Here is a 27,189-nt window from a genome sequence, read left to right as displayed (position 1 = left end):
AACACCTTTTTAGTGGCTCCGCGCATGGACTACTGCTGGTGCAGAGAGGCAGGCAGACGCGCAACCCCCCGAGGTCTTTACTTTGTCTATCACTTTCCTAACGGTCTACCTGTTACACGAAGTGCTAGCCTCCGACCGCAGCTCGCTGTCTAGTTTTAGAGCTGCCAAGCAAGTGCTTGCGCAAGCCGGCAGCAACGCACTGCACCAAGGCCACCCCTACCGTTGGACGCTATGATCGCAACACCTGCACCCCCTCTGTCTAGCCTACCCACGTGCTCAGGCTATCATCCACAGCTTACCACATACTTCCCAAAATTAGATCTAAAGCTGTTTTATGTCACTGAGCGTTGTGGCGACCCAGCCCATGGCCACACGGGAGCGGCAAGGGCGCGCACTGGGATAATACCCCTCGTCTACACGTGCAAAAGCGCCAAGTGACATGATCTCACGAAATCAATGTGCACTTTCAGGGAGCAAGCAAGTACTATACGTAGGGGGATCCACGTGGTTTGCACTGCTTGCGTGTAACACAACCGCGGGAAATATACTTCAAGTATTGCGCGATGGCCTCCCCTCCCCCTCCTCCACCACGCCTTCCCGTTCCTTCCGCGTTGATTCTCTACAGACGCTTAAAACTCCTCGCCGTAGCCCTCCTCCTCTGCCTCTCCCTCCGCTGTCTCGATGCCTACCTCCTCGTAATCCTTCTCAAGCGCCGCCAGATCCTCGCGAGCCTCTGAGAATTCACCCTCTTCCATACCTTCACCCACGTACCAGTGCACGAATGCGCGTTTTGCGTACATGAGATCGAACTTATGGTCCATGCGGCTGAAGACTTCTGCGATTGCAGTGCTGTTGCTGATCATGCAGACGGCCCTCATGACCTTCGCGAGGTCTCCACCAGGCACCACCGTGGGCGGCTGGTAGTTGATGCCGCACTTGAACCCGGTAGGGCACCAATCCACGAACTGAATGGTGCGTTTTGTCTTGATGGTTGCAACGGCGGCATTCACGTCCTTCGGTACAACGTCTCCTCTGTACATGAGGCAGCACGCCATGTACTTCCCGTGACGGGGGTCGCACTTGGCCATCATGCTCGCGGGCTCGAATGCACTGTTGGTGATTTCAGCCACGGAGAGCTGTTCATGGTAGGCCTTCTCTGCCGAAATGATGGGAGCGTAGGACGACAACATGAAGTGGATACGCGGGTAGGGCACCAAATTGGTCTGGAATTCCGTCACATCGACGTTCAGCGCACCATCGAAGCGGAGGGAAGCGGTGAGCGAAGAGATGACCTGAGCAATCAGCCTGTTCAGGTTGGTGTAGGTTGGCCGCTCAATGTCAAGGTTTCGGCGGCAGATATCGTAGATGGCCTCATTGTCAAGCATGACCGCAACATCGGTATGTTCCAACAGGGAGTGTGTCGACAGCACGGAGTTGTACGGCTCAACAACTGCGGTAGACACTTGCGGAGAAGGCCACGAGCAGAAGTTGAGCTTGCTTTTCTTGCCGTAGTCCACAGACAGACGCTCAAGAAGCAGGCAACCCAGACCAGAGCCAGTGCCACCACCCACGGCGTTGAACATCAGGAAGCCCTGCAGACCAGTGCACTGGTCTGCCAGCTTGCGGATGCGATCGAGGGAAAGATCCACGATCTCCTTGCCAATGGTGTAGTGACCGCGGGCAAAGTTGTTGGCGGCATCCTCCTTTCCAGAAATAAGCTGCTCGGGGTGAAACAGATGACGGTATGTGCCAGTGCGCACTTCGTCCACGACCGTAGGCTCGAGGTCAAGGAACACGCAACGAGGCACCTGCGAATTTAAACAGGGACCCACATGCACATTTTCATGATACCTTCGTGCTGATGGACATTCGACTAAACTCAAAAGAAGAAGCGAACCGGTCAAACTTTGCCCAACATCTCGAGAAAGCCACTCACGTGCTTGCCGGCGCCGGTCTCAGAGAAAAAGGTGTTGAATGCATCATCCCCGCCGCCAATGCTCTGGTCAGGGGGCATCTGGCCATCTGGCTGGATGCCGTGCTCCAGGCAGAAAAGCTCCCTGCAGACACCACAACTCAAATGGGAACTCCGGATAAAGGGATGCAAGACCACTGAATTTTTTATGGGGTCCGCTCTGTGTGGCATACAAGCCCCCATTTAAAATATTTTTGTCCGAAATTGGGCGCATGTGCGGTAAAAATGGACAGTATCGGCTTCGCAGCGAAAGTCATCTTCGTATCAAGGCACTGCCCACGATAGCGCCTTGACACATGGACTGTGCATACTACATCATCCAGCTACAAGAGTAGTTTGCTTTGCATTAATATCACAAACAGGAAAGGGCGCAGCGCGTAACCGGCGTGGAAATAGGCACAGTAGCAGCCTCCAGCAATGTCCAGGCAGCCTCGGGCGAACCAAGCGTGGCTGGTGAGACACAGGTGCAATGCGGGTCTCGGGTTTCACGCTTAACTTTTCAGATCAATGCACTCACCAGCAAGCATTGCCGATTTGGATACCGGCCTGGCCGACGTGGATGCTGATGACTTCTCTCATTTTCGCGGGGTGGTGGTGGGCGGCGGCGAGTGCAGAACAGGCAGGCGTGCAGACACAAGGGTCCTCTTAAGCTAACGAAACGAAAAACTGAAAACTATGAAATTCCCGAGTCAAGTGTCCAACGAGGAGGAGCACTTAACTGTGAAATTCCAAGGAAAAAGCATGTGCAAGGAGCAAAGACCAGCACGCAGTGCCCCTCCACCACCGCAACACGCTGTGCGTAGGGGCAGCAGCACCGTCAGCACGGGCCGCCGCCGCTGCACCGCCGCATACTCAGCCTGCAAGCAAGGGCCTTTCCCACGCAATAACCACTAAAGAATATTGTACCTTTACTCCTAAGTGATTTTTAAACTTCAATGGAGCTACGTGTTAAAACTGTGCAACTGTAACCTCATTTCAGTTATCGGCGGTATCTAGCGCTGGGCCTCAGCCTGCTGTCGTGCTGAGGTGTTGGTCTGCCTCATCCTTGCGGTTTCTCTTCTATTTGGATTTAACAAAACGTTTGACATTAATTCTCATCTGTCTAGATTGTCGAGCTGCTATTCCAATTGGTTGGTTAGAAGCTTGTGTCCGCTGGCTTGCGAGTGCTGGTCGCTGCAATCGATTTCTCTGAGCTAAAGATGTCTTCACCCTCGGCTGGCTTGTCTCATATAGCCTTGATTACCCATGTGAGTGAGTAAAATAGTTACTTGATTTTGATACGGAAGCACTAAAACTACTTCGTGCCAGCGATACTGTATCCCACTATAGCCTTCCTTCTGAGGTCTCCATGGGAAGAGCTATTTAGTTCAAGACCCAATACAAACATAATAGAAGTTTATTTAGGTTTTCCCAAAGGAATTCCTGCCTCCTTGTGCCTGCGCCGCCCACCATTCCCTATGTGGAGGGCGAGGGACAGCTAGGGCGCGCGTACCTACACCCTCTTTGCACTCCGAGAGCTTACATCTAACTGCGCGTAGCACTAAACACAGAGGCAACCAACATTCCATCTTCTTGTATTACTGTGGCAGCACCCTGCAATAGATAAGATTTATGCACAGGCAAAACAATTAGTCAACTCTTTAGTATTCTCGTGAAATATAGCTCTAGTCTAGAAAGTGCGGGAGTGTAGCCGAGCCCGCTACAGAGAGGGTGCAGCTACAGGACGCTAGACGTCCCTATTCCCTCATATCGGAGCCCTGATAGGCGCGGGCAGGAGGAGTGGGAAATCTGTTTTTTTTTGAAAATGCGCAATAACTTTCTAGCAGGTTTGTTTCTAGGTTAGAGATGAATGCCTTTCTTCGGGTACCTAAAGTCGAATGCTACAGGTAGCTAGCTTTTAATCGAATACAACTCATGAATTAGATACCAAGGCACCGCCAGCAACATTAGCTGCTTTCCAGACCTGGAAACATTGTGTTCTTTCTTTTGTCTCAAAGCCGGGGCCCCGTCTCGTAGTGCTTTGAACTGGATATCTCTTGCCCAGTCCTCAAGCTTTAGCCTCTTCTTTTGCTGGCTGAGAACGTCTACCCATACCACCGTTTGAAGGACAAAATCGCTTTTAGAATTCTGCCTACCCTGAGAGGAGCTATCATTGTTGTAGGTACACTATCGCTACCTCAATGGTTTGATTGTGTTGTGCTTTTCTTTTCAACCGGCTTTAGTTCCTGACAAATTATTAGCTTCTCCCCTTTTTGCCAGCTACTCTATGGCACTATACTGAGGTTGCAGCGCCTGCTCGACTGTACACACTGGCCTACACTTACAGCCAACGCCATCCCCGCTGCTCGCTTTCCGATTTTCGCCGGAAAAGTGATTCTTTGAGGCGTAAGAAGCAGCTGTATTTGCGGGGCAAGCAGAGGTAACCTTTGAGTATTACAAATCGCGGCTCACCTTTTAAAGACTCCTTAAGTCGACCTGGAGAAAAAACCTAGCGTAGATGCAGTCTTTGCGTGCGCCGTCTCCTGGAAAAGCTCAGCTACATGCCCTCCTCGCTCTAGCTTCCACTGTGGTTTATTCAGTAGCGGAGCAGTATAGTCGCCGTTGTACAAGCACAACCAACTTTTAATAATCGAAAGAGTGAGTGGCCCGTTGGCTGCTCCCCATAATTCAGGCATGATGGGTTCGTTTATTTGTTTGCCCTGCGATGTCAAACATAATGGATTCCCGTCTTTGTGCGGCCGCCAAGTGAATACTTGCTATCAAGATCGAGAATGCCTTCCTGCTTGCGCAAATGGCACACGGAATTTCGACAAATGTGGTGTCACTTAATACACAGTGATCTGCATGGCGTCAAGTTGGCTCACACATAATCTAGCACAGAATCCCGGCTGGAGGCAGCTGGCAGTTAGAGGGCCCAGTTGTAATTTGGATACATACCAGAAGGCAGGATAGATGCATTGGAGAGGGTGTTTCACTAAGCGCAAGACATCATAGTCCTAGAAAAGTGCACTACCAGTGAGCAGCCTTCAAAAAAGGGGAGACGGGGGCAAAACTCACCAATGTGTAGCTCGATTCCTTATTCGCAACACTGCTGACAACATGTACAGCTCTGCTTACTCAAGAGAGTGTGGGGTGGTCACAATATTATACAAAATAAGAATGGGAGAACCTTGAATTTGAATTGGCTATTTGCTGTTAGGGCGTGGAGCCACGAATTGATACGTGTCTAAGACACATGTGACACCCACAGGGAACCGGGGGACATGTAGATAAGGGAAAGGCTCACCAGGCAAGGGCTAGCTGAAAGGGACATCATAGTCACTGTTAAGCTACTCATCAACGAATGCGTCCAAGTTGGCATCCAAGTATTCTAGGGCTTAGCGTATTGCTGTATATAATGGCGGTTTGAAGGCACACAGAGTCAAAAGGTTCTCCTGTTCTAGGCAACGTGCAACGAGTCTCCTGAAAAAAAGATAAAGCTGGCTGATGACGACACTTCCCCCCAAGTGCCATCACCCTAGGGGCACCTTGGAGTATGTGCATGACGAGTTTGGCCACTGAGAGTGTTCTGGCTCTTCTTGATACTGCATCACGGCAGCACACGCTATCCGCTGGTGGAGCTGGAGATTACGACCCAGACTGACCGCCCCCAAGGCTTAAAGCAACGCTGTTTGGCAGGAAGGGTTCTCATCGATTGTTGAACTTCCTCGCCCATCGGTTTGGGTGGGCACTGCCTTGACGAGCTGGAGGAGCTCCCACTGGCAAAACACAAGAATGACGCGCTCGACGCAGCACGAGGCGATTGCTATGTCGTGACTCTTCGACTCAAGGAGCATCGCGCTGCCAAATTTTGGAGTCCGTCCACAGTAGGCACTCGACATCGATATGTTTATCTTTTAACCGTAAACGCACATGCCTAAAGATGATGAAGGCTTCAGAAATCTAGACCGAATTGCAGCTGGAGACCACCAGAGAGCTTAGAGGGTTCACATGTGGCCCCACGCTCGAGATCATTATGTTCTAAGTATGCTTGTACCAGCCCCCCCCCCCCCTAGCTTCGCGCGCTTCCACCCATGGAAAAGCGCGTGACGGGATAGGGCCTCCCACAGCATGACTCCCTAAAACCTTTCCCTTATCTATCCTTACGTCTACATTCACACAGCTGCTGCTTCATCTGAACTGACGAGACCCAACCTAGGATCACTCCTCAAGGACCTACGCTAGCATGCGGCAAGGCGCGATGACATAGGCATGCATCCTGTGATTGAGTCAATCTTCGATTGCCTAGCCCCATGAGCACTCGCGGCCCGCCACAGAACTTGCTCCTGTTTGCGTCCCTACGATGTAACTTTAGGTGCCTACGGTGTGGCCCTTTGCAGCCGCTTCAATGCCCAGAATACGCCGTTGTGTCAAACACTGAGTGGAACTTGCCTGCTCTAAGCTTTTGTGGATGTAGAAAGTCACAGATTCTCGCGCTCATGCAGCACTAGCTGAAAGCTGCCACCTATTGGCAGGACACAAGACATCCTACAGGGACTCGGACTGATATTGCCTCCTCGTTTGATGAACCTTGGAAGAGTTACAGCAAATACCTACAATAAAAAGCTGACTCCATTGTACTTTCGAGTGCCGGTCTGCAAATATAGGTGCTCCCACCACAAGCACACATACGCGGCCTCTGCTTGCAAAAACAATTCATCGTGTACGTGCAATTCGACTTAAGGTAAGGCAAGGAACAATGCGAAAATGCTTGGCCTAAGACGTACAGTGTGTGACGTGCGTCACAAACAGCTATATTAAGTATTTGCCTATCTATCTCCCTCTTCTTGCCGTTGTTGCTGCACCTGTGCAGGCCATGCGTCATGCTTTGTCACAAATAGATGTTTCATGTCCAAACCCGCAGGCGTTCAAGAGACACTTCAGCGCCCATCGTGTATTCGGGTCAAGCATCAGTTCCACGTTGGTGCGCCCTCTCCACGCTGGCACCTGTAGCAGTCCATCGCACACCACTATAGCAACGCCACGAAGTTGAGATTTGTAGCTGCAATGACATAGCGCTATCCCATACACCCATACACCTCGCGGTCCCCTCGAATACGGGAACAATTTAGCTTCTCTGCTTCCCCCCACGACTTCCGAACACGACAACTCTAGCAAGCCCATGGCCCCACGCCTTACCGCCACGTTGCTGAAGGTGCTGCCAGCAGCTTCAGGTGCGTGGTGAGGGAGTCGTGCCAGCAACAGTAGAGAACCTTCACGAGAGGCCTGCACGAGAGTCTGGCCAAAGCGAGCTTCTTCAATCGCACAAAGAGGCACCCGCCGATCCGCCTGCTCCGTTGCTGTCAATTTGTAAAGCAGTCCCCCTGGGATGTGGAAGACGCGGCGGCCTTCTACCTGAGCAGAGACTCCGAGGAGGGTTTTCAGCGTGCCCGCCTGCTCTTTGACAGTGGCTGCACCAGCTGCAACAGCTTCAGCCGGCTCAGTAGTGAGACGCATCACTGCCTCGTAGAATGGCGCCAGCCACTGTGCTCCACCATACGCAATGCGGTAGACTCCCTTGGTTCGCGCCTGGAAGGCCAAGCAGCCGCCATTTATAATTTTATAGCGAGAGGCCCCGACAGCCTCCACCAGCCGTTTGACGCCTTCAGACACAAAGAAGAGCCGTCTGGGCTGCCTGTCTCGCGACTCTTCGCTGGGAAGGTCTCCTGTCTCCGCGGGCTCTCCGCCAGAAGCGCCTGGAGACTCCGACGTCATTCGGCGAAAATACACTAGGGAGCTTAGACGAAGCAGCACCTCGCGCACGGCACATTTTGATTTATACGGGTTCAACAAATCCTCAGAAAGGTCCAAAGTAGAAAGCACTGACCGTAGTGCCTTCTCTAAAATGTCACGTGTGACGGCGATAGACATTCCTGTGAACGGCCGCTGGCTGGCATGGGACGCCGGTACACATGCCGCCGCTATGCCCGCAGTTGAATTCCCCGATCCGTCTGGATCCCCAGCAGGTCGCTCTCCTGAGCTCCTGGAGCATTCCTCCTGTTGGAGCAGCTGTTGATGCTGCCGCTGCAACGCTTCAGGCTGCCAATCGAGGCCAACCATATCAAGTTGCATCTTATCGAATGGTCTTCGCGCCCTCGCCTCCGAAACGCTCTCAGCAAGTGCGTCCGTGCATGCGTCTGCAGCATCTTGAATCCCAGCATATGCAACCTCTTTGAGGCCGCCCCCCCCGGCCTCGGGGAAGTCATTTAAACTCGCTGCCTGAGAGCATCCGCTAGCGCTCGGGGGGCACGAGAGCGGAGTCAGACACACCTCGCGAACTTTGCGCAACACAGCGACAAAAAAGCCGCCTGAGATGCGCATCAAGCCCACAGCGGCGAATAAAAATTGGCCACTCCGGACTGGCCGCCATGCGGTCGGGAAAAATGACTACTTAGACGGAGATGTTGGGTGCATGTCAAGGGTCCTGCAGCTAGGAAAGGGAATAGTTAGGTCTGGAGGACAGAATTGTGCAAGGTGCTGTCCTCTGGCAGAAGCTATGCCCATGCCGCCATTGACGACTGACCTGTGTTATTCACGTGAGGGAGGAAACGCATGCAGCGGTGGAGTGGCACCGCTGGAGACGACCCCGATCCATCGCTTGGAGGAAACATGGATGGCCTCAGTTTCTTGGCGGCTCTGGCTGTCTTAGGCACGTTGTCAAACGAGTCATACCACCGGCCTTCCCACTCTACGCGCCCTGAGCCGAGGAAAGCGCCAAGACAGAGGGGCAGCAGCGCCTCAGTGTTGCCTTCGCCATAGCCATTATTTAGGGAGGCAGGAGGGGAGACAAAGGATGCGGCTGCAGAGGAGTCGCCGGCGGGATCGGGGAATAGCAACGCAGAAAGAGATAGACTGCTGGTTACCGGCGGTCTATCTCTTTCTGAGGAGAGCCTCACACTTCTGCGTGTGTGCAAGGCACAAAATCGACTACGCAAGCAGAGTCAGACGTACAGCTGCTCAATCCTGGGCTCCTTTTAAGGGCTGGAAGATCCTCTGTACAGTCTTCGAGCTCCACAGCTCCCCTCGACATCGTCTGCAGGCAGAAACCGCATAGCCCTCCAAGAACCTCCATACAAACGCCTCTACTCTCGGAAATGAAGGACACAAACATTTATAAGCAACCGGCACGCTACAAACTTTGCAGATGCGTAGCATGCCGCGAAGCGCATCGGTGTCTGGCGCTTGCTCCCCTTTCGTTGCGCCTGCAGTTTTAACCACTATGCTTGCACAACGCTAGGACTCGGACGATGCCAAGGCACACAAGCGCACGTAGCGAACGTGGGCATCAGTTTTTGATGCGCTGTGAATCAATGGGAGGAAGCGTCACCCAAAGAGAGGGGTGCCCTGGGGTCCCCCTAGCACTCCAGTTGGTTTGGTGAGACTATATTCGTGATGGTCTGCTATTTTCGGTTCGTTTTCTGTCGCCGTGCTTTCTGCCTTACCATGGCTGCATGGACGACGGCTTCATTTTCTATTGGATTAAACGTGCAGGTGCTGTAAACTATGCGGCCTCCGACTTTGCACACTTTGATGCCCCTGTACATAGAACCCACTTGCGGCGGCAAAGCACAAGCTTTACCTAGGGCAGTTTCCGCAGTCTCCTCCAGCCCGGTGTATATACGTACACTGGAAACCAGGCGTCTGCCGGGGCACTGAAGAGTCTACACGGGCCATGCATTCATGCGAAGCTGCAATACAACATGAGGCGGTGACAACATCTCGCACATGTAGCGTGCACCGTAGAAGCTGACTCGCTTCTCACCTGAGTAGAATCTGCACCTGCAGCCGATGACAGCCTAGTCCCTGGTGTGGGCTCCATGCTGCCCATAAGGCTGCGTTCTTTCGCATTGTTCCATCTCCAGAGCATGGCACGTCGCACAACACCCCGTCGAATTGAACGGGTGAAAGTCGTGTGGCAGCCGCCTCGTCGCTCTCCGCAGCCACAGAAACGCCGTAGGGGGCCCCTGCTGCTGCAGCCGGCTGAACTCTGGGAGGTTCAAAGACCGTCGGAAAAAACTGGGCAGCGTGCGACGTGACAAGAAGACAGGGCGAATGAAGATGGCGTAGGTGATGAACCAGCCTGCATTCGGCAGATCACGAGCCAGCGCACCGCATCAGACGATAGTAAAGACGGAGTGCGGTTGCTGCTGTAATTGCTGCTAGTGCCTCGACGGGTGGTGATGATGATGCTACAAGTGATGCTGCGACAAGAGCTCTGCGTTGGAGTAATCAAGGGGCTGCGTGTTGAGTTTAGCTGACGCACATGTGAGAACGCGTGACATCTGCGTCGTTGGCTACAACGGCGCCAGCTGCGGCGTGCGCATGCAACGTGACGCACACGTCTTCGGAAATAGATACGGAGCAAACCAGCAGTCCCGCTGCAGCAGCAGCCCTCCTTATACCCGCCGAACTAGGGCCAGTGTCAGCATTCTCGCGTTTTTCTGGTCTGCCCCTTAAACAACCCCTCCTCATCTTCCGTATCTCGAAGCCCTAAAGGATGAGTTCGTGCTTTGCAGCATGCACACACTAAATAGGCTTCTTACTTGGAAGTGCAGGCCATCCATCTTCCTCCATTTCAGTTCCTCGTTTCTCCTGTATGCGGCGACATCGTTTCTCGTGTTCAGCCGCCCGGTGGAGAGCCTCGAGAAGTTGGGAGGTTTTGGAGCCTGGAGCGGCACACATATCCAGGACTAGCGAATCACTCTGCAGCAGACACCAGTGCAACGCGCATAAGGAATCATGCCACAGAGGCAGGGCTGGCTGCAAGATCAAAGGCAGGCAGGGAGAAAGGACTTCACTGGACGGCACTGTGCGAAGACTGAGACAGAATGACGCCGCTTTGATTGTTGCGGAGTGGCGGGGAGCTCGGGCTTGCACTGAAGCACGTAATTGCGGTGGCTGCTCGTCAAGCTGGACAGGGAATGGAGAATTGAGCAACTACGGGCAAGAACCCACCCGCATTTCCTTTTCAAGAAAGAGTGCAGGGATCATAGAGACAGCTTCCTGCCGGTAAATCGTTGCGGCTTCTGACTGAGCTACTAAAAATTTGTGAAAGCTCCTGAAAACATGCGCAGATGTTCCCCTCCGGATTTGAGCTGCACGTGCACGCAAAAGATGTCTGGGGGCTTCCACATTAACATCAGCGCCGCTCAACAGCACCTACAAGAGGGGCTTGCACGTCCGCAAAACGTGCCGGGAAACCTCCAGCTGGAAAGCCTCTTTGCCGCTCTTGTACCACTCTAGTGCCTTCAAGGCCTCTCGAAAATCTGTCTGGCGTCCCTCAGCCCCATCCGCAGCATTGGCAGATGTGGGGTCCTGCAGACTTTGATGCAGCACACGTTACCCGGGAAGGCAGCGCATATTTTTGGAGGTGTCGTATGCCAAGTTTGGACCGAAAAAGTAGGCATGGATTGGAGCGGGGGCTCTTGCAACTACCGAACGGGAAAAGGGGAAGGGGAGGAAGAGGTGGAAGTGGCAGAAGCCGCTACCACAGGCACCTAGCAATGGAATAACGCACCTTGCGAGTGTCTCCTGTAGAAACTTATGTACATAGTGGCGGTGTGGTGTCACAGTCACTATTCTGAAAGCCGTGGGGAGGCTCGATTGAAGAGATTCCATGAAGAGGTCCCACGCCTCTGCAGCACACGTCGCATTCATCGGGTGACTCCGTATTCCATTAGTTGCAATGTGTGCTTACGAAAAGAAATGCTTCCAGACACCGAGAAGCCCTGTGCTCAGAGGGAAGGCAATTATGCGCATTACAGCGGCTGCAAGGGGACTGACCTACCATCAGGCACTATCCGCTGCTCCCTATAGAAGGACTCAAAGGCGGCACTGTAGCGCTGCACTCCATTCTGCCAAATGCCGCTAGCCTCAGCGGGCTCCTCCGCCGGATTTCGAGAAGCCTCCTTGCGGCGGGGGCCTCTTCCCATGGTGAGCACGTTGGGCGGCTATGACTTGAGCACGAGGCAGCTGGGGCTTGGATGGGGTCGGAGCGCGAGTCGCATATAGGCCTGGCTGCAGACGTGCCTCGCTCGTAATGGAAAACCGAGTCAAAGCCCTTGGCCTTCGCTGAGTTAGTCAGTCAGACAGCAAGGAAGTCATCGGATTCTACGAAAAGGAGAGGGCTGCAAACTGCCTTGCGCATTGCAGCCTTAACTTAGTGCATCTGCATCGCCACTGAAACGAGGAAGGAATACAACAGCAGATTTCGCATAAACGCAATGAAGAAAGCTAATTTGGTTAGTCACCCAATATCCGCAGTAACTTTCCTGTAGGGGGGCTGTGGGGCTAGCTGCTGCATGCGATTCAGGTTTCTCCGAAAGCACCTTTTCCTTCGCATACCCGTACTTCATATTACATATAGAAGGGTGGGATTTTGTTGGCCTGAATCTCTCCGGGGACTTCAAGGCACTTGGCTCTTACTTCCGCTCATCAGCCCTCTTACTCCATGGTTCTCTCCGGTGTATGTCTGCACTCCACACCGTAGGCCCCCTCACAAATACCCTGCGCCGGAGCGCGGACCGGCGGCAAGCTTGTGGCTACAAACTGCAGCACTTGAGCGAACCGCGGAGGTCAAGCTCTCGACCTTGCCGGATCCTGCATGCGTGCAGCACGTTTCCTTTGGTCTTGCCCTTCAATGGATTGAGTGTCTGAAATCTGATAATCCCTCGCATACACCAACTCTCTTTCACGGAACGTCTTCAGTAGGTCGGCTCTTTCAAACATGGGTGCAGTGCTCTCCAGGGATTTGGGCGAGGGGCCAGCTGCCCGCGCCGGTCGTCGGCTTCGGCGGTTGTGGAATACTGGGTACTGGTTAAGTTCAAATATTGCGTGGATGGCAGCCACTGGCGCAATTTGTCTGGTTGCCCCCGTAATTTTCTATTACGAACGTGAGTGCCAGATGTTTGAAATGCAACAACAGTTCATGGAGGCCCAGCAAGCCGCAGCACAGGCGCAGCAGCTGCAGCACATGGCAGCAGGAGCATGACACGCCCGCTCTGTACGTTGCCTCTTGAATGGCTGAAGGTACTTTCCATGCAAGCGGAGGCCGAGTTTATCCTAGAGATCCCCTTGTTCGCTTCTGCCTTTACGGCTATCCCCTGTGGTTAGCGGTACCTCTGCTTTGCTGGTTCTCATCTATCAGCGCCCCCACGAGCTCCATATTGGAGGGCCTGGTTTTCGCATGGCCTGAGGTAGCTCTGCGCGCGTGGCATGCAGATTCACCTCTTGCACCTCAGGTGTGACTGTTGGCTGGTGATGGGGACTCGGGAGCGCGGCTAGCAGTGGCTTGTAGCCACAAGACAAGAGCTGCTCTCGAACAATCCCATGTCTTAATTTGACTTCTTTGATGCCCTTTTCATGTAATAGTGGCACAGATGTAGTGTTGGCATCCGGGATTCAGCGTTGTAATCCCCCATAAGACATTCTAAGAGAGCCATGCGCATTTCTTTAGGTGGGATATGAGTAGGAAGAGAGCTTGACGTGTCTCAAGAGTTTAGCCACTAATCAGCGGTTAAAAGCTTCGCATTGGAACATATGCCCAAGCTCTAGGAGTGTGATATGGTTGGAAAGCACACTGGACATACGTTCTGCACATTTTCTGTGTAGGAGTGCTATGTGCAGCTGTACGTATTGCTCTAACAACCGTAAGGTAGTCAGATTCGGAGGGCCGCTCAGTCAAAGAACAAATTAGCGAAATTTCATGCCCGGGACATGCAGTTACGTCCCTGCTGCCGAATAAAAGGCCAGTTTTGACACGACGGTTCACATTGGTAGTACTCTAGTCGCTCTCCGCAGCGAGACCACTTCTTATTGCACAAATGGCTTGCATCGAGACGCAGCTCAGAAGCTTGAGAACCACATAGTTTGTTAGTAAGAGCAAATTTGTGCAAGTGCCATGCTTAGCTGGTGCTACAAATTTGTCTGGTTTTCCCGCTAACCTCAGCGTTTATACCTGTATTCGCCCTAGCCATGTGGCCGCAGTGGAGGACGATATTTCACCAATCTAGAGCTTACTGCTGAAGTGGAGCTTACTGATCGGCAGTAAGTTGTTTATTGGCTACATCGAACACTCACTGTAGTGTCTTTTCTTGAGTGGTACGGTTTGGGGGAGTTTTTCTGGTGCAAGTGTGGGTCCTTTCTATTAGGCACTCCCCAGTCGGACTATTCCGGTGCTACACCTCTAGGCACCTGGGAGTCCGCAAGCAGCAAGTTAGGAGTGGTGTTTTCCATTCGAACACGCATCTCTAAATCTCCGATGTTCTATTTAATTAGTTTCTCAGCATCAAAATCCGTTTTTGAACAGCTCACGCGAATATCCAGTTTTCTTTTCTTACGTGCTTCCCTCTCCGCCTTTTCCAGTACACATAGATGGCCTTAAGTGGAGAGAAGACAGTTGAAGAGCGCGCTTCCGCACCCTTCAAGTACTCCATTAAGTCCCACTTCCGCATGGCAACTTAGGCACGTGCACGCAGCATGACTTTTGTAGTGACTTTAATTCACGGCATTCGAAGGTTCACCTCGCTGTAGTGTACGGATAATCCGATATTGAAGTTTGATAAGGTCCAAGTTGTGCAGTAGGGACTGCCCACCTATGGGTAGGTCCACTTAAGTGCATGCCTATAGACACAATGCTCTTCGGTTCAACTGAGAGACCTCTAGTTTTGAAAATTCAGCTATTACTTTTAAAGTGGCATTACCCCAATTCTATGCACGTGAACATCTTGAACGAAGTTAGATTGGGGAGGCAATGCTGTGGAAAAGGTTAAAAAAGGGTAACTATGGTGCAGTAGGTTTTAGAGGCAGGCAAAGCCGGAAGATGAACAGGAAAAAGAATTTTCGACTTCCCTTAGAAAGATGCGGGGAGAAACAAACAAAGTAGGATCTTCTAGGGCTGAGGTGGTCACAGCGCGGTTCGTGGCTGCTGGAGGATAGTGTGTAAACACAGAAAGGGCGGACTAAGCAAAAGCAAGGCAACTACACAACTGGCATATACAAGCCGTTTCTCTTGATAGATATAAATAACTTCATCACATTTGCAATGCAATTCCAAAGGCGAAAAGTAGTTTTTCCTCTAGGAGGGTGAGTGTACTGAAAAACGATTGGCCAGAGAATAGCGATTATACGCCGCATTTCACTGAGCCTCAATGCATTGTGATCATCCGAAGAGGGAAAGTATGATAAAAGAATAATGCGTCTTAAACTGAAATATGAATGAGAATTAGCCTTGCCCCTAATGTATCCTAAACAGGGCAATAAGGCTAGAGTATCGGCACTGGACCACCGGACTGGGAAGTCGACTAGCAAAGGTGCTAGTCCCTTTTCTGGCAAGTGCGTGCACAGAGGGTAATCTTTCAATTCAATAGAGTGTTAAAATTTTCCTGAGTGTATAATCGAGCCGTTATTTCCTTGTGGCACAACTTTCGTACGCTTGCCGCTGTGGCTGAAGCTCAGAGGCAGTGCTGGCAAGTACAGTGACCGTTGGAGTGACTGCTAGAACACTCGGCCCGGCATTTTCCTGCGGACCACCTACCACTGGGGCTTTCAAGGGCTATTTTGACTCAGGGTGGCTGTCTGGGATTTTTTGATGGGATTGGCATGCGGGTATCAGGACTGGTGCAGAAGGCTTTATCTACAGATTGGACTGAAGGGCTCTTGAAAAAAGCTCCGATAGCTCACCAGAGAAGAGAGCTCGTACCTTGCAACAGAGAGCAGTATAGAACACGCTGCGGCTCGAGAACTCTGTCGAATTCTGACGTGGTGCCAAGGCGATTTTATATCTACGGGCAAAGTCTGCGTACCAGTGAGAACAGCCTGAAGTGGCGAAAGGTGCAGGGGACTGCCTGGGTCGTGGCCACAAATTTTAAGGAAGGCTAGAATCCTATTAGAAGATGTTTCAATGGCAAGTGCGGCGCTTCCTTGACGCTTCCATTGAGTCCTTTCTCTCTCCATTTGTTGATTCATTTGAACGTGAAGAAGTTAGCACTGCTCCAGATATAAGGTCCCCCCAAGCACAGAACAGCGATGAGAAAGCCTCAAATTTTCCTATTCTGGGTGTGCCCCATAATGAATCCATTACTGCTCGGCCGAATCGTGTTTACGGAGAGTCGGATAGTGATCTCGGCGGTGTGTCCCATGGAACTATTGGAGGGCAGGCGGACAGGGAGGAAGCATACAAAGGCGAGGGAGAGGAAGTTTTGTATACCAACGTGAAATTTAAGTCGACAATGCTCTCTGAACTAGGATTTCCGTATACCGTTGCTCATGGAACTGTTGGCAGGATTAGTGTGTCTATCCCGCCATTGTTTTCGCAGCTCCCAGTTATTGTATCTCTAAACTCCGTTCTTCTGCTTCTTGTCCCACAAGAGCATGATACGTGGAGTGTGGCTTCTGTTAAGGCTTCCTACGCACAGGAGCGCGGGCGGCGGTTAAATGCAGTAACTTCTGCTATGATAAGAGAGAGGGAGCGCAATGGAACGGTAAAGAACGCTCCCGTACGAGCCCCCAGCTTCCATGATGCAGACCAGACAGACCAGAATACCACAAGCACAGGAGGCATGCAGGCCTATATTCGCAATAACTTGCAGCAAATGCTTCTAAACAAACTGAAGATTCAACTATCCAACGTTCACATTCGCTTTGAGCACCATGGCAGCGTTTCCTTATTGACTGCACCTGCTCCATTCTCGTGCGGTATCGTTCTTCCGTACCTGTTGCTGGACCACGCAGCTGTAACTGCGGCTGGTGTAGCAGCAGCCAGAGCAGCTTTTGCAACGACTCAAACAGACACCCCAGTTGATGACCTGCAGGACCCTCACCAAGGGCCACTGCTCCTGCCTACTGCACCATCGGACGAAAACTTTGAGGACGAGTTCACTGGAGAAATAAAGGACACAATTACAGCATCCGAACTGAAAAAGGTTTGTGTACACCTGCCAAATTCTGCAGTCAGGAACACACAAACAGGGCTCTTTACGGAAGTGGGCAGTGGGCTGTTTTCTGTATTTGCTCTTTTGGCGGAGCAATCATAGAGCTCACTGCTGCTTGTTGAGTTGATGAGGCATGTCGACCGTACACTTGTGCCCTTTGGTACGCAGGGCCTACTGGTCAGTTTGGCGGTATACTGGCAGAGCAATGAACGCAAGTTTTTCTGCGGGGACGAAAACGTTGAAGCGCGTGAGTTATCAGCCTACAACACACTAAGGAAGCACTTCCATAATCTGAAAGTCAGGTCCCTCAGTTCTGCGGCGCATGGCGGTTAAACAGGATGGACTCAATGGAAAAGCCTTTCCGTGTTTCTCGTTTAATTGCGCACATGCACAGTTCTATTCGGACTCTCCCATCAATTGTTTTCATCAGCTCCTGTGGCGGCTGCAACAACTGCGGCGGCAGAGGCTGCAGCAGCTGCTGCGGTGTTGGCTGGACAGGACGGTGACCCCAGCTTGACAGGCACCCGAGCTGGGTTGCTACTGCGCCCCGCTCCCTCTGCCCCGTCGCCTATGAGAACAAGGCTCTGTGTCAGCAAAGCGACTGGAGTGCATGGACACCTAGAACACGTCTTTAAGCGAGATGTACATTCTGAGCAGAGGCCTGGGAGTTCCTCCTCGCGCAAGCCCTGGATGCTGCCGTTGACAATCTTTGAAGTGCACATGACTTTTAGGGGGGGAGAATTGCCCAAGGAGCACAGGGGCGAGTTCCCTGGAGAAGACCTGTGCCACACGGTCAAGTGTCGGTTGGGTCCGACTGTATTTCGTCTGGATAGGGTGAGGGGCCCAGTCTCTCAAAACTCTGACTTACATATCTGCGCCTTGCAAGGCACTGTCCCTCCCGGCATTCCTACATAGCTATTTAGCCCTTTCATACTGTGGCATGTGTGACTCTTTTGCCTCATCCTCCCCTGTTGTAACCAGGAAGCATTCCATAGTGCTGCCTGCCCTCCGAGGCGCATGCAGTTGCTGCGTTGATTTGAATTCAGGAAATGGTGACCGACGTTGCCAGCATACTGCGGCACGAGGCCACCTGGAATTCCTTCAAGTCCATAGAGTAGGTTCCTATAGAGGGCCTTCGGGTCTAATAGCTATTTACAGAGCAAAGCATGTTTCTCCGCCTGCTCTCCAACACATCCTTGTGTAGAATTAAGTAGATCCGCTTTGTGTTTGCCCGTACGGGGCTTCTGTGCGATGCGCTTCTCCGCCGTCTTCAGGCTACTGATACCCAGCGCTCTAGCTCCGCTGCGGCAACTCTTGCTTGATCCTGGGGTAGAGAATGACCAAACGCTTGCACCGCGTCTTGATTCTTGGACTACCTCTATCACAACCAGCTTGATGCGCATCCATAAGAGCTGGCAGATAGCGCCTGTGGCACAAAGACGTTGGTTCTTTGCTGTTAGGTGCATATCCTGGATGCGCATGTTGTCGTGTGACGGAAAGCGCTTTTCGCCCTTCGCAGCCCCGCGTTTGTTGTTGCTACGCCACCACGCAGCATACGTAGACACGTGCTGCCGTCTCTTTTACACGCGCAATGTCGAGAGCGTCTCAAGGATTAGAGGCCAGTTGAGCGCTCTTGAAGAAGGGCCACTAGCGCATGTCTCAATAGAGCTGCTCGCTCTCTGGAGACGCCAGGCCGCTATGGACTTGACACTCCCCGCAACTGATCTTGCTCTGCTGCATCAGCACCTAACGCTGCCGTCTCACAAGTCCTGCATGGCCACTGACTCAGAAGCAGTGCCTCTAATGACCCAGAAAAGACTGAACTATATGGACCGCCCTGGGACCGGCTTTTCCGCCATGAATTTTCTGCGGACTCTTCGTGTGCCTACTGTTGTCATGTCGGTCCCCAGTGCCCTCCGCTCATTCATGCCAAACATCAGCGGGCGTAGCGCAGTTTCTCAAATCTCTGGTGGCCACTGTAAACAAGAACGAGTTCAAATACGTTTGCAGGAGCCGACCGCAGATGGTGGTCATCAACCCTCCACACATTTCCCCAACAAGAAGCAGCAGCAAGAAGAAACAGACCGACAGCACCGCAAGGCTCATCAGGGTACTGCAGGAAACCTATCTGCGGAGCTTTTGCTGCAGCCAGACGCAATGCTGCCTGAAACAGATAGGAACAGCTCAGCAATGCCCTTGCAGGGCGAGCACAAGGAACTTGTTGGTTCAACTGCGTGGACAGATCCTCAATCGGCTGCATTTGGGGGGTCTGAGGGGGATCGGGGCGCTCATAGTATCAAATTCAGTGTGTCCTTGACGGCGCTGGGACTTCATTTGGAGCACAAAATCGCTGAAGACAGTGCGACAGGACGTCGAGACCGGTGGCTGCTTACGCGGTCCACAACGGCACAAGTTAGCTCATCCTGCTGCTCTGTTGTAGCAGCGGCGGACAAAACTGAGTGGAGATATTGCCCAGAACGCGTGAGCTTCAAGAGCACCTCACAAAGGCGCATTTTTTCAAGACCTCTTCCCCAATCGGAAGAACGCGGCCGCATCCCGCCTATCCCCCAAAGACACCAGTACCCCGTCCACCCAGAAAACAGCTTGCGCATGCGCTTCGCTACGCGGACTATGCAGCATGGAGGTCTCAAGGGCAGGCGGCTGGAGACGCATGCTGAGCCCTATAGCAAACAAGGGAGAGCAGGCCCCAGCTTGCCGAATTCCGCTGTGGACCTCCTTTTTTTCGGTTTAAGGCTCCAAGCACTCCTGGTATATGGAGCCACAGGGAAAATAGCAGAACCCTCGAGACTAACGGCGCGCACAGCACACCCAGTTTTAGATCGCACTGGAGGAAGCCCACGTCGCTGGACGGATACACTCCTTGATGGAAAAGAGCCAGAGCTAGCCGAAGGCAATAGCCTCAAAGGCTGTACCCTGCATGAGCCTTCGATGTCTCTACCTCACTGGAGGCTTCGTCTTGCCAATATGTATTGCGGCCCTACACTGCGAAAGTGGAGTATGTTGCTCGTTATATCTGCTGACTCACAAACCCCTAGAGTCACGCTCCTGGTATCAGCGGCCATCCCATCTACATTTTTGGCCGGAAGGACATGTTTCATCCTAGCCTTTTTAAAATGCCTCTGGTATAAATGTTCTAGAAGCATGATCTGCTAGGACTGCAATCTAACCTGTGTTGCTGTGCTTCAGAACACGGAATACCTTATAACGGTGCAGTCTTAGGTGTCCAAGATGGCGATCTATGCGTCTCGAGCTGTCTAAAGCACATGAAAGGCCGAACCTCAACCGATGGTGGGACTCAGTCTTGCCTTCGTCAGCGCGAAACTCCACTGGACAAGCTGCAGCGCACAGCTCGTGCGCGGATGCTGCAGTCTAATGTTTCAAAACTTGAGGCTCCAAGTGACTCGGTTTTGAGTCCATGGAAGTCAGCAACAATGTCTTCGTCTTCCAGCGTTGGCTCAGTAAGATCTTTCCACACTGTAATTTTTCTTTTTGTCAAGTTAATATGCATATCCAAACACCAGTAGTGCAGCGCCTGATAACATGCTGCCTTACTGACCTCAAGCCTGAGGGTTCTGCTGCTGCTCAGCTAAGCGTGGATTCGTCTCTTCAATTGCCACCCAGTGCCGCTGAAGAACACCAAAGCTCTATATCTTATGCAAATCAGCAGAGCGGACAGCAAGAGCTTGAGGCCACACCCTTGGGCGCTGGAATAAAGCCTTCTTTCCCGCGAAAATTGATATTAAGGCGACCCCAGGGCAGCAATGCGAGGAAGGCCTCTTCAGAAGCACAGAATTTTCCCTCATGCGAAGTCCTGGATGCTAGCGGTAGCGGCACAATAGGTGACAGGCAGTCATCGGGGGAAGACTGTCTATTTTCTGCAGATCCAGCATGGAAACGAAATTCTCACCAGGAAGGACGTACAGAGACCAGCACTTCTGGGGATTTCCTGGACTACAGCGCCTCTCATCGGTCTTTATCAGTGACAGTTTGCTGTCCTGCGATCACTCCCTCACCTGCTTTGATATATCTGCTGATTTGCTTGTGGAGGGATCTTCAGTGGAAGCCAGAATCTACCATTTATGCTCATACGCTCTTGGGCGCGTCTCCACACCGAATTTCCGGGTACTCCACAGAGCTCTTATTCAATCCCCAGACGCCTTGTCGCTATTTAGTATCGGCTGTTGCCTGTCCAGCACTACCGCTGCACATCTGCAGGGCAGCGGCAGCAGCGGCCTGTCTGGAAGAGCAGTCGGCGGCTAATACACTGTCTGTTTTGGTTTCCCCCGAACCTCGTTCGAAGGCCTCAGACGCAAATGCACCCTTGGAAGCAACGGAGCGCAAAAGCACTTTTACGGATGCTCCAACAAGCCATTCACCACCCCTTGGCACGGCTGCCAAATTTAAGTCAGAAGCGCTGTGGGGCACCGTACAGCTTGTGAAAAAAGTCAGTGCACTGGGGGTAGCTGCTGCAGCGGCAGTGACGAGAGGTACTTCTCGACTCCGTAGTGGTGTGTTGTGGCATACCGGTGAATTCCGAGGGCTTTGTCCATGCGTGCCATCCACACACCGGCAGGCCCTTCTTATGGAGATTGTCGCGCTCAGGGAGCTTCACTGGTTGAGGCGACCTGCCGAGGAGCGAAAATTTCATTTGAGGGCTATCGGTGCGTCCTTCGTTTGCCCCGTCGCAACTGCCTGCACAACCCAGAAACACGCTTCAGAAATGAAAAATCTTGCTGGTTATCGCGGTCTTGGCGGGCAGCGGGGGGTGGATTCGGCACCGGCTACACCGAGAGCAGTGACTGGGGATGCCCCAGTGGAACCGGAAGCTCGACAGCTACATAGAGCGTGCATGCGTTGCTGTGTCTGCCACCGAAGCGCATGCGTTTGCGAAGAGGACCCCATGAGTGCTCTATTGCAGCCCCCTGATCTGCGACTGCCTTGCCTCTTGCTGTCGTGTGGGGAGCTTGCGATTACGAGAACGCCTGCCTCGGCGGTTGCGCCTGGAAAAACTACTATGAAACTGTTGAACACCCACGTTGCGGCATTTGAAAGGCTGCGGGGCTGCCTATCCTGGCTTCAGAAAGCAAAAGTTGTCGGATTTGGGGTAGCAGATCGTGGAGATGGAGCACAACTGCATCAAGCCAGTTGGCGACAACTCACCCCTACTAAGGGCATTGCTGAGCCTCCCACAAGACCTGACTCAAGCAGTGTTACCCGGCATGCAACACAAAGAGTAACGGCGCGTCGCAGGTCTCTTGGTTTTCGAGAGTTCTCGAGGCTCCGGAACCTCGAAGGGTCCTTCGGGGAGCAACTTGGTTTCGATGAAGAGAGTGAAACAGCCAAGTTGATCCTTGGGTGCAATCACGTCTCAGTGCAAGTTGTGCACCGTCCACCATATTCGCTTTTCCCGCGAGCAGACGGCATCTTGAGGTAGGGACGGGCTGTTTCGAGGCTACCGCCTTCTTTCCACCTTAGACGTTTATTGGTACTCCTCTGCTCCATGCTGTTAAATGGAAGCTCACTAGTGCGATACGCTTCTTTTGAAGAGTGGAAATGTATTGCCTGCTCAGAGAGATTTCGGTGAAAATTGGTGAAAGGCTGGAGGCTGACGAATTTTTTGAAGGTATGCCATGTTTGCACACATTGGAGGCCAAGAAGGGTGCCTTTACCTAGAGAAACAGCTTGGAGCGCGATTGAGTGCCTTTAGTTTGCCAATGCTCAAGTGCCATTTTGTCCTGCAGCTCTGTCCCCGGCCGATTTGGCCTTGATGACGGCCCCCTCTACACGGAAGGCGGAGACAGTGCAGCTACCCACAAGTCTGGTACCTTTGCTGCTCTGTAGTGCGGAGCGTCTGCTGCTGTGCCATTCCGTTCTGCTAAGCTGGAGAAGCTGCGTGACTTTGTGTGGGTTGGCTCTTGTTTATCAGCGTGCATCATTGTATGGCTTGGCAGATCAAACCGTTTCAACCAAAGGAGACACATCTGACGCTCTCAAGCATACAGTCTCCCCTAAACATCTGACCAAATCCTCACAGATAGGTAGCCCGTTAAGTGGCGGATCTGTCAGCCTAAAGCAGCACACTACGACGCGTTACGTGGACGTAGGCGCCTGGGATAGTCCTTGCAGCAGCAGTTGGTACACGTTCGTGAGTTCCGAGCCTGGGATATCGGATACAGAAGCTTGCGCTTTGTGTCCATGGTGCGTGTTTTCCCTGGGGCGGAAATCGCCGCTCGCCGAAGAAGCACGCAGTTATTCAAAGAAAACGCAAGAGTCGATGCCTGCGGAGAAGTCTGTTCCTGGTGAACGGCCCATCCGGTCAGTGTTTTGGTGCGAGTGGAGACGTCCCACTTCTCGGAACCTTTGGCAGGTGTCAGTGCTCGAAGCGCTCAAGGAAAATGATTCTGGAAAGCACCAGCAGACGTCTGGGTGCTGCATCTGCAGATTCCGGCGGTTTGTGCAGCCGGTGTCGTTATGGATATACAGACATCCGTCGGACTTCCACCCTATAGCGGTTGTTTGGCCTACGGCTATGAGATTAATGGATGGGGGCCATCGGTGGATGTGTTCGCGCCTATGTGGAGTGTTGTCAGACGGAGGCTCAGGAGGCCCCTTGCTGCAAATTCGCGTTTTTGAAGCGGCGCCTAGTATATTTTCGTCCTTCGCGGCCATGGAGAACACGGTCAAGAATTTTGGCAGTGGCCAAGGGCAGGCATCGCGCTGGTGGGTTTGGTCCTTCGACATTTCTGACGAAAGCGGAATTGAGGCTCCCCTAAGAAGATATTTCGAGCCTCTACACTTCACATGTTACCCGTCTTCATCGGCCTGGAGCAATCGCCCGAGGACTTCTGGTAGGAGTCTTTCTGCAGCCGCAACAAGGCGTCCCTCGAAGCTTGCTTCTACTTCGCCTCTTAGCTCGCATTACTGGAAGGATGAAGGCTATGACGCGACCAGTTCCCCGGCCGAGACACCTTCTACTACAAGACGACGCAGACACGGTTTCGCGAACGTCTTCCGGTGGAAAACGCGACCACCTACTGGTGCTCCACCGCTCTACGCTACCATCGAGCCCCATTTGGGCCCCACGCCCAAACGGACGAATTCGGAGGGCTCTTCCGCCGAAGTTTGGATGGGTGCTGCAGCTATATACGCTACCCGAAAGTCTGCGATGCTTCCCCCGAGAAGTCGCCGAGCTGTTGCCCTTCTGACGGATAGAAACAGCATCACTGAAAAATCGTCTTATTCTGACCGAAGCCCCATGGGGGTTATGCAAAACCTAAAGCGTTGCCTCTGTGGCTACAGAGTCCACGTTTCTGTGGAGCGGCTCGTTGCGGCCCTTGTTTCAGCTGAGCAACTTCCTGGTGGAGTCTTTTCAAAATACATCTGTCGACACTTGCGTGATTTGAGCACCGGATCACGGATGCAGAAAGATTCCCGCACTACAGGGCTACCTACAGTTCTTCCAGACCCTTCTAGCCCTTCGAGCTGGGCACCTGATGAAGCAACACATAGCGCACCTTTCCATGAAGATGCTACGAGGAAGCAGCAGCTGCTCCGTCAGTTCGAGTCTGGTGGACTGGTGGTAACCTTCATCGGGATGACCTTTTTGGGGGATTCCTCGTTACTTTTCCCCCAAAAGGAGCATTTATCATTTAGCCTGCGAACCGTGATTGCCGAGAACACCCATGTGCTTGCACGTAGCCGCCGGCGTGTACTGTTGCAAACAGTAGAGCATTCACCAGCGCCTTCTCGCGCAGCAGGCAAGAAAACAGCGTCTATATCACTAAGGGACCCTTCTTTTAGTGTTAAAGATCTAATGTGCCGTTTAGCTGCTTGAGAGAGAGAGAGAGAGACAACATTGGCCTATTGCATCCAGTAGCAGCTTCCCTGGTACGGTGTCCTTGCTCATGTGCTGCAGAGGGCAGAAAGAGGCAATACAGAGAAGCTGACGTTCAACGTTGGTCTCAATGCTTTCTTTCGGGAGGCTTATCACAGTGCCATACGAGGCTATTTTGCAGCCAGCTCAAAGTTTTCTTGGTATTTTGTTGAATACGGTGCCAGTTGTGGATTCCTTCTGGCTTGCTGTTTTGCTGTTGAAGCATGGCATACCCAGTAGAGTAGGAAATGACGCCATATCGACTCCACAGTGGTTGAGGGCGACAGCTGCACAGACTCGAAACTTTTGGGCGCCTCTTGCTGCCTGTGCTTGCGGGGTTCTCAGTCTCCTCAGTCATTGCAAGATCTGTCTCCATGTTTGTCCTCCCTGGTCCGCGTTGGGGCATCCATGCAGTCTTCGGAAGCGCTGGCGCACGTAGTGGCTCGCCACCGATCTAGCAGTCAGGTCGGCGAGTCAGAACTGCTGTCAAGTAGGCAACCCAAGCAGCCATCTTCGCGAACGACGAAGAGCAGGAGCGAAACCTCAGCATGCAAGCTTGAAATGGGCTGGGAGGTGGAGTTTGCTGGCGTTCAAGCTCAGTTGCTCCAGTGCTACACAGGTACACAACTGCACACATGACTGGGGAGCCTCTAAGGGGGAAGCTCAGCTTTTGTTGGTGCGCAGCAAGGCATATCTAGCGGAACGCTAGGAAGGCCGCCAAATGTGTGTATGTATCTCACCTGACTCAGATATCTGCTTATGTACTATAGACTTTAAGCAATTTCGCTTCTGCTTGACAGCCAAGGCTTCCATGCGAGTCAGGCTAGGCTGTATCAGCATCACCGGCGGAGGTCTCGGACTACCCATTCTACTTACACGGCCACGGCAGTGCTGTGGAGGGCCCTTCGATTGCGAGGATTGTGGTATCTCGCCCCAGATCCCAAGTGCTAGGCCTCAGGCAACCGTTTCAGGCTACGGAACAAGTGAACACAGCACCAATTCATCTAGCAGCGCCGAGGAATTCCTGCCTTTAGGCAGGCGTGCGAGCACTACTTGGCTTGACTGTCACTTTCACCCCACAGCAACGTGCCTCACTATCATAGAGAAGCGGCTTCAAGAAGAGGGCTACGCAGTAGACACATGCTCCTCGATGTCACTGACAATTGGCGATAGCACGTTTGTTGTGCGACTTAGAGAGCTCATCTTGTTCATGCACTTTGTCTCGGATTGCCGAATCGGTGTAGCTGAAATCCTCGCAGCACTGAAGCAGCACCAGAAGCAACAGTTGGCACTGACTCAGCAGCTGTGGGGACCGAAAGGCAATGGAAGGCAACCATGTGATAGGCTGTGGGAAAGGGAAAACGACACAAGGCATGAGCATATGAAAAGCTTTACTCAGAATATGCACAGTCCAGCAGACGAAGGTACCACCAAGCTGCAGCCGTTTTTACTCCTGCACATTCGCGTGATTATGCCCAAGCTCGTGTTTGCTGGAATGGAACCCGGAGCACCTCCTCCAATCGTCGTGTCCTGTGGCGTCTTCAAGGTACGCCGCTAGACCGTGCAGTGCCACTGTACTTCACACAAGGCAGTCAAAGCACTTCATGGGAAAAATCGGGTGAAAAGCCGCATACATGCGTTGATGCACGCACTGTCTATCCAATATTGTTCCTAGGTTTCTACGGAGTTGAGTGCTCGCGCACGGCTTCCGCCCCCCTCTTTCGACTTGCGCCATGTTGCTCAAGACATTCAGACACGCCTTGGGAGGACTGCTCAGAGAGAGCATACACGACCCATCGACGGCGAACAACCACAAACAATCCCTTTTGAAAATTTCAAGGGTGCAACTGTTTCCACCCGAGGCAACTGTGCGGACGCAGGCTTCCACTGTGATGTAGAGAGGTGGAATCTGCCTGAGATGTGCGCAGTCGGGCTACCTGCTTGTCTCTTTCGTGTGCGCTATGACAAGTTTCAGATCTTCCTGCTTGCACCATCCACTGAATTAGATGATCGTATGGAGAACGGGGATCGAGGTCATTCCAGAAAATTTTCGCGTACCCGTTCTTTTGGAAACGAAAATCCTCAGAAATTCTCCCTCAGCAGATCCGAGTTCAGACGACGGCATTTTATTCAGCGCGTTTGCACCACAAATGCACCACATGAGGCCGGTGGCTGCAGTAGCAAATGGGAAGACATAAAAGCTCGAAACGCAGAACAGCCGCGTGAGAACAAGCCTGGCTGGAAGCCTATAAGTGAGCCTGCTTCTCTGGTAGCCGAGATTTGGAGGCCCCTCCATGCGAAGATGGGGCACAAAAATTTCATTGGAATGAAGCCTCCCAGCTACGGCGCGTCTG

General features: G+C 52.5%; 3 protein-coding genes across 3 annotated transcripts; 1 reads left to right on the top strand and 2 right to left on the bottom strand.

Annotated features, from left to right (window-relative positions):
- Positions 1-629: 629 nt before the first annotated feature.
- On the bottom strand, positions 630-2,551 carry LOC34623415 (tubulin alpha chain). The gene is made up of 3 exons (XM_022736538.2): positions 2,490-2,551; positions 1,937-2,057; positions 630-1,808 (listed from the first exon to the last, which is right to left on the bottom strand). The coding sequence occupies exons 1-3, from the start codon at positions 2,549-2,551 to the stop codon at positions 630-632; spliced, it is 1,362 nt and encodes a 453-aa protein (XP_022586662.1).
- A 4,281-nt stretch (positions 2,552-6,832) lies between these two features.
- Positions 6,833-11,943, bottom strand: LOC34623416. Its single transcript, XM_026336246.1, has 12 exons — positions 11,799-11,943; positions 11,529-11,646; positions 11,175-11,333; positions 10,967-11,069; positions 10,555-10,714; positions 10,275-10,320; positions 9,774-10,091; positions 9,454-9,547; positions 8,963-9,044; positions 8,535-8,708; positions 7,151-8,319; positions 6,833-6,958 (listed from the first exon to the last, which is right to left on the bottom strand). The coding sequence occupies exons 1-12, from the start codon at positions 11,941-11,943 to the stop codon at positions 6,833-6,835; spliced, it is 2,694 nt and encodes an 897-aa protein (XP_026192031.1).
- A 794-nt stretch (positions 11,944-12,737) lies between these two features.
- LOC113147058 lies at positions 12,738-13,001 on the top strand. The gene has a single exon (XM_026336245.1). It carries the CDS (start codon positions 12,738-12,740, stop codon positions 12,999-13,001), a length of 264 nt encoding a protein of 87 aa, XP_026192030.1.
- Positions 13,002-27,189: the final 14,188 nt, after the last annotated feature.

This window comes from Cyclospora cayetanensis, unplaced genomic scaffold (assembly GCF_002999335.1).
Source record: "Cyclospora cayetanensis isolate NF1_C8 unplaced genomic scaffold, CcayRef3 CcayRef3_contig_99, whole genome shotgun sequence".
Taxonomy (NCBI): domain Eukaryota; phylum Apicomplexa; class Conoidasida; order Eucoccidiorida; family Eimeriidae; genus Cyclospora; species Cyclospora cayetanensis.
This window is presented reverse-complemented; position numbering and strand designations above follow the sequence as displayed.